This window comes from Meles meles, chromosome 3, assembly GCF_922984935.1.
Source record: "Meles meles chromosome 3, mMelMel3.1 paternal haplotype, whole genome shotgun sequence".
Classification (NCBI taxonomy): Eukaryota; Metazoa; Chordata; class Mammalia; order Carnivora; family Mustelidae; genus Meles; species Meles meles.
In genome coordinates this window covers 151594842-151600845 of record NC_060068.1, presented here as the reverse complement: position 1 = coordinate 151600845, position 6004 = coordinate 151594842, and the positions used below count along the sequence as shown (strand labels likewise).

General features: G+C 45.0%; 1 protein-coding gene and 1 non-coding gene across 2 annotated transcripts; both read right to left on the bottom strand.

Moving 5' to 3' along the window:
* Positions 1-1372: 1372 nt before the first annotated feature.
* RPL37 (ribosomal protein L37) lies at positions 1373-3989 on the bottom strand. The gene is made up of 4 exons (XM_045998628.1): positions 3882-3989; positions 2873-3008; positions 2589-2673; positions 1373-1489 (listed from the first exon to the last, which is right to left on the bottom strand). Exons 1-4 carry the CDS (start codon positions 3882-3884, stop codon positions 1420-1422), a joined length of 294 nt encoding a protein of 97 aa, XP_045854584.1. The 5' UTR covers positions 3885-3989; the 3' UTR covers positions 1373-1419.
* Positions 1570-1649, bottom strand: LOC123939556. Its single transcript, XR_006817921.1, has one exon. It is a non-coding gene; the product is annotated as a small nucleolar RNA SNORD72 (small nucleolar RNA).
* Positions 3990-6004: the final 2015 nt, after the last annotated feature.

Below are 6004 nucleotides of genomic sequence, written 5' to 3'. Positions count from 1 at the left end.
TTCTTTCCCTCTGCTCCTCCCCCAGCTCCCGTACACCTGTGCTTGCTCTCTCAAATAAACAAATCTTAAAAAAAAAAAAAAAAAGTAGGGAGGCAGGACTTAGCTAGTATCCTAGGAAAGTACTGTAGGATGCAGTAAAGTTAAGGTTGGCAAGGCACGGAAGATCACGAAAATCCTTTACAGGTCAGATTGTGATCAATGGGAAGCTGCAAATTAAGACTGCAGTTGGCCACTTTGACAGTTGACTGTTGAAACACTCACGCTCCACTTAATCTGTTCTCTCACTCAGCAGCCCAACTATGTTGGCCTTGTCTCATTACAAAATACTGGCCAACAAACCACCAGAAATAGGAAAGCATGGCAAAAATTTCAAAGCCCTGTAACAGAAAAACCAATGATCACTAAGTTGAGGGCTAAAGAAACACCACTGTGGACCTGTTTACCATTGCCTTTCATCTACAAATGTTAAGTTTGTGTTTGACTTTCCTTTACTTTGTTCGGATTGCATTTGCATGTGGCCCAACTTTCTCTTCACCCATCCCACTTGTGTTTTGACTCACATCTAGCAAGGAGATTCCGATATTCAGCTGGCCACCTTAAAATCACACACAAGCCTATATGCTAGAGACCAAGCAAGCATTTTGGAGACTAGAATGAGTTAAAATCACCTTTCCAAAACTTATTCAATTAGTATCCTTCATGTTCTCACTGGTACTCCAAACCCTATCACACAGGATTGAGGACTACTCCCCAAAGTCAATAGACTATAGCAGATGAATGTTACTAAAAGCAATTATGTTTTGTTTACTCTTAACATTTTTTTTTAAGTTTTACTTAAGTCTCTACACCCCATGTGGGGCTCAAAATCATGACCCTGAAATCAAGAGCTGCATGTTCCTCCAACTGAGCCAGCCAGGTGCCCCAACTCTTAAAATCTTAAATTACCCGTATGTCCCGTGAGTTCTACTGGGCTCATACTGCATTTTTTCTATTGTCCAGTGTTACTTACTTGAAGGAATCCTCGAATTCTGCTTGTTTCTTATCCTCTTAAGCAGTATCGCAACCCATTCAAAAGCTAATGCTCCAGAACAGTCACTTGTAAGTTTTCCCATCCCCAATCCTATGGCAACTCACTGATACTACGGGGCTATTAAAAATACCTCAGCACACGGGGCGCCTGGGTGGCTCAGTCGGTTAAAGCCTCTGCCTTCGGCTCAGGTCATGATCCCAGGGTCCTAGGATCAAGCCCCATGTTGGGCTCTCTGCTCCTCAGGGAGCCTGCTTCCTCCTCCCTCTCTGTCTGCCTCTCTACCTAGTTGTGATTTCTGTCAAATAAATAAAATATTAAAAAAAAATACCTCAGCATACCAAATTTATTTTTAAAACCATGATGTTTATTGTGACTAATCGCTGAAATCCTTAAGATGAACTGGATGCTGCAACAGCTGCCCTCTTGGGCTTAGGTGTTGTTCCTTCACGGAATCCATGCCTGCATCGTATTAAAAATGAAAACCAGTTACTTCAGCAACAATTTATACATTTCAGTTTTTGTTAATACAGAATTACAAGAGCTTATCTCAGTTAAATGCTGAAATCAGTATCAAATTCATATGTTCAGACATTTATTTTTACAGCATCATCGATAAGCTGCACTATTTTATTTACTTCCTTCTGCTTCAAGATGCCCATTTTAAAATACACTTAGTTGCAATTGAAAAAAGGTCAACAATTTATTTTGTTGTGCCAGTCACCACGCCAGTACTTCTCTCCTGCTTGTTAAGAGATCCATTTGTGAAAGTAAGTCCTTAGGCTATCAGAGACCCTAAGCACTCTCCTTTAGCAAAGGATAACAAGGAGCATGTTTAATCGCTGACATTTTCTAAACTGCATAACTGTGCTTTACATTTTAACTCATTTATTATACATACACACCCCAAAGAGAAATTGTACTGTTATCCCCCTTTTAAAGCTTTATGAACTGAAGCACCAAAAGGTTAGCCTGGTTTTAGTTGATGCTCTCCAACTCCTACATTACACAGCACAGGACAGTCTCCCCCAACAAATTATCTTGGTTGAGACCTACAAGACTAACGCCTTAAGAGACATGTTAAAATGCAGTTTCTCTGTAAGCTGGGGCTGAAATTCTGCATTTCTAACAACTCTAGAGCCTGACTTTAACGACAGGAGATCTTTCTTTCTATACAAACACAGTAACTATGACGGTTTTCTACAGATTTGCTCAAAACCACAAAAGTAAAGGCCGGACCCCAGGCCTCATTCACCACTATTATCTTGACAAATTTGGGGGACAAAGTGAGGTGTGGCCTATCCCCAAGAAATATTATTACATTTTGGGGTGTCCAGCTCAAACCGCAGTCTGAACATTCATAGCTTATACGGTTGCTCCGTGAGAGATTAACAAAATCCAGACTGACTGGTCTGAAGGTTACAGGGGCAGCAGAAAAAAATACCTTCCAACACGTGCAACCCCACTAACCAGGGCAGTACCCTCATTTTACAGCACACAAAGGAGGTTCCTCTCCGAGCTCACAAAACCAACTACAATGGAAATACAAAAAAAACTGTACCTGAATCTGCGGTATACGATTTTTAGGTGCCTCATTCGACCGGTCCCAGTGGTGTTTCGTCTTTTAGCCTTGGCACTCCAGTTATCTAAAACACAAAGGCAGGCAAGGTTCTAACTGCTTTTCCCCACCTAGGTTACAGGCACCTTTGTGTTTTAAGTCCACTTCACCCGCATACAGATGCACTTTTGCTTTCAGGACCAACTGAGGCCCAAGCCACGCCCACTTACCTACCGCCATCCCTCCCAACGCCGGACACACAGTCGGCCTGAAACAAATCCACTTACACTTTCTCTTGCGCTTGGCAGGATAGCCGCATTTGCCACACGTGGACTTCTGAAGGTGGTAGGCCTTCGAGCCACAGCGGCGGCACAACGTGTGCGTCTTATTGCGACGCTTTCCAAACGATGACGTCCCCTTTGTCTGCAAAGGGGAGAAACGATTTTGAGATCTAGTGATTTCTACACGTATTCCGGCGTTTCCAGTAAAAGTAGTTACCGATTAAGATTTAAAAGCAATTACAAAGTAATGTCTAAAGACAGTCTAGGGCTGAAACCGCGGCGGATGCTCCTAGCTTCTTAAACGCTAGATCAGAGACCACTACCGGCATTTCACGTTACCTAAAGGCTTCTGCAGGGACCACTCTCTTTTTAAAGATTTTATTTATTTGACAGACAGAGATCACAAGTAGACAGAGAGGCAGGCAGAGAGAGAGAGGAGGAAGCAGGCTCCCCGCTGAGTAGAGAGCCCGATGCGCGGCTCGATCCCAGGACCCCGGGATCATGACCGGAGCCGAAGGCAAAGGCTTTGACCCACTGAGCCACCCAGGTGCCCCGGGACTACTCTATTTTGAAATCGGCTACATTCTTTAGAAAACAGAGACAGAAAAAAGACATGCCGCAAGACAAAAGGATGTGGTGGTTTTCCTCCCTACCCCGACCCCCAAAACTCAAGAGCTCCTGCAAGACCTCATCAATATTGAGTTTTCTTTTGCTTACAGAGCCAAACGCTCCCAGACCACGCTTCTTCCTTCAGTTCTCATCCGAGGGCAAGGCTTCTCCAAAGATCGAAAGAAAACAAGGGACCTAAAGTGGCTCCTGCTCCACGGCTGTAGACTCAGCATCCCGAGGTACAGTTAGGAGCCATTCTTCTGGCTCTTGAGGGCCACAGCATGCCCCTTTTCTACCCACCCGCTCCCTCTATCAGGAACCTCGTCGGCCCCCTCAGGATGGCAGGGAGCGCGACGCAGAAGACGAGGATGGAAGGCGATACGAAGAACCACTGGATACAACTCACCATCTTGTTTCCGCGGCAGGCCCCAAAGAGGTCGGAAGAGGAGGCACTTCCGCTATATCCTGCTATGGAGCTTCCGCCCAGGGAAGTACTTCCGGCGAGCGCCGGGCACTGTTCTCAAACGTCAGTCTCAGCGGTGTGGGCGGGGTCTAGAGGAGGAATCAGAGCCAAGGCAGGGCCAATAGGGATTTCGGAGCTCGGCGCGGGGAGTGCTCAGAGCTTCCTGGAGTCGGAATGGGCGTATTTTCGGCCGACCCGCCCTGCGCGAGAGCTGCTTAGACGCCGCAAATCGGTTTTTTGTGATTAGTGACCTGCCTTCCTGCCTCTTTGAGTTCTTAGATCTGTGGCTACATGGCGGATTTCGGTCACTAAGCCAAGCTGGTGGGGAGCCTGGGAGTACTCGTGGCGAGTCCTCGCTCCCGGCGTGTGGTGGAGGATTCGGCATGGAACTGGAATCCCGATCTGGGAGAAACGGGCTCCTGTAGCTCCCTTCTCACCCTGGCTAGAAGCTTTTGGCAGATGCTGGTTCTCCGAGAGGTCGCAGGCGGTACGAAGGCACCGACCAGGCCTCTGAGGAACTGGCCTCCAGATCTCAAAAAGAAAGGCGAATCATGTTTTTTTCTAACTGTAGTAGTTTAGAGGTATATGTTTGTTTGGTTTTTTTTTTTTTTTGCATTTTTTAAAATTTCTTATTTTTTATTTTTTATAAACATATAATGTATTTTTATCCCCAGGGGTACAGGTCTGTGAATCGCCAGGTTTACACACTTCACAGCACTCACCATAGCACATACCCTCCCCAGTGTCCATAACCCTTCTCCCCCTCTCCCAACCCCACCTCCCCCCAAGCAACCCTCAGTTGGTTTTGTGAAATTAAGCGTCACTTATGGTTTGTCTCCCTCCCAATCCCATCTTTAGAGGTACATGTTTTGATCTAAAGTTTAAGTATGCTATATCACACGTGGAATCACCGGATACGGTTTTCTTCCCCCCCCCCTGCCCCCCCCCCCCCCCCCCCCCCCCCCCCCCCGCCACGCCACCATGTGAGGAAATCCGATTCAGGCCCCTTTGGTTAGGGCCTGGAAGTCTGTACTTAAACCCTTTCTAAATAGAGTCTAAATTGGTGGTTTTCAGATCTCCTTCATAGACAGTAATCCGATAGTAACCTTTCATCCAGCAACGCCCTCACCCTCGCAAAACAGCAAAAAAAAAAAATCCAAACATTTAAGAGTTCATAGGGAGAAGGATCCCAAATAGCTGTCTAATGTGCTTACATTCGATGTAAACCGAGAATTTTTTACCTGTCACATGTGAAACATTAGCAAAGGTGACGGAGTAGCCGGTGGCGGAACAAAATGAACTCTAGCAATCAGGGGTTTACAGGACAGTCCCTGTCCTCATGGAAGCGGTAGATAGAGGCTAAAGAGGAGGCCAACCTGCCAGTGCTTGGATCCAAACTGCAATTCGAGGGGCTTGCTGGATTAGATGCTGTATTAGTTTCTTACTGCCTTTCTATCAGGTTACCACAAACTTAGTGGCTTAAAACAAACAAGCTATACTGCTTTTTAAAAAATTTCATCTACTCAAGAGGAATAAATTCTAGGGATCTGTTGGACCTCATTGTGCCTATAGTTTACAATGCTGTGTATGCACACTTAAAATCTGTTAAGAGAGTGGATCTCTAGTTAAAAAGTATTCCTAACCACAATTAAAACACACATTACAGTTCTGGTCAGAAGTCTGAGACTGGTTTCACTGGGCTCAAATAAAAAATGTGGTCAGGGCTGCATCATATTCTTAGAGGGTCCAGAAGATCTGTTGTCACCTTTTCCAGCTTCTAGAGCCTGTCATTCCTTGGCTTTCTGTCTCCTTGTCCCTTCAAATCCAGTAAGAATCTCCTATCATACCCTTCTGCCTCCCTTTTGAGATGCATTTAGTTAAAACTCTTACTTAAAATTAATTTTTCGCATTATATAAAGACTTTCTTAATCTTCTTTCAACCTCAGGAACAGCAGAGATGAATTCATCATTATCCTTGATTGTTAATACATCTAAACATCGGTCCATGCAGCATTGGTCCCTGCCTTTATTTACATATTTTATTACCTTTAATAATGTAGAAAAAA

Coding starts and splice junctions, on each gene's coding strand:
- RPL37 (XM_045998628.1), bottom strand. Junction 2,674..2,872: donor TGCCAAGCGCAAGAGAAAGT/GTAAGTGGATTT, acceptor TTTGTGTTTTAG/ATAACTGGAGTGCCAAGGCT. Junction 1,490..2,588: donor ATCGTATACCGCAGATTCAG/GTACAGTTTTTT, acceptor AATACGATGCAG/GCATGGATTCCGTGAAGGAA.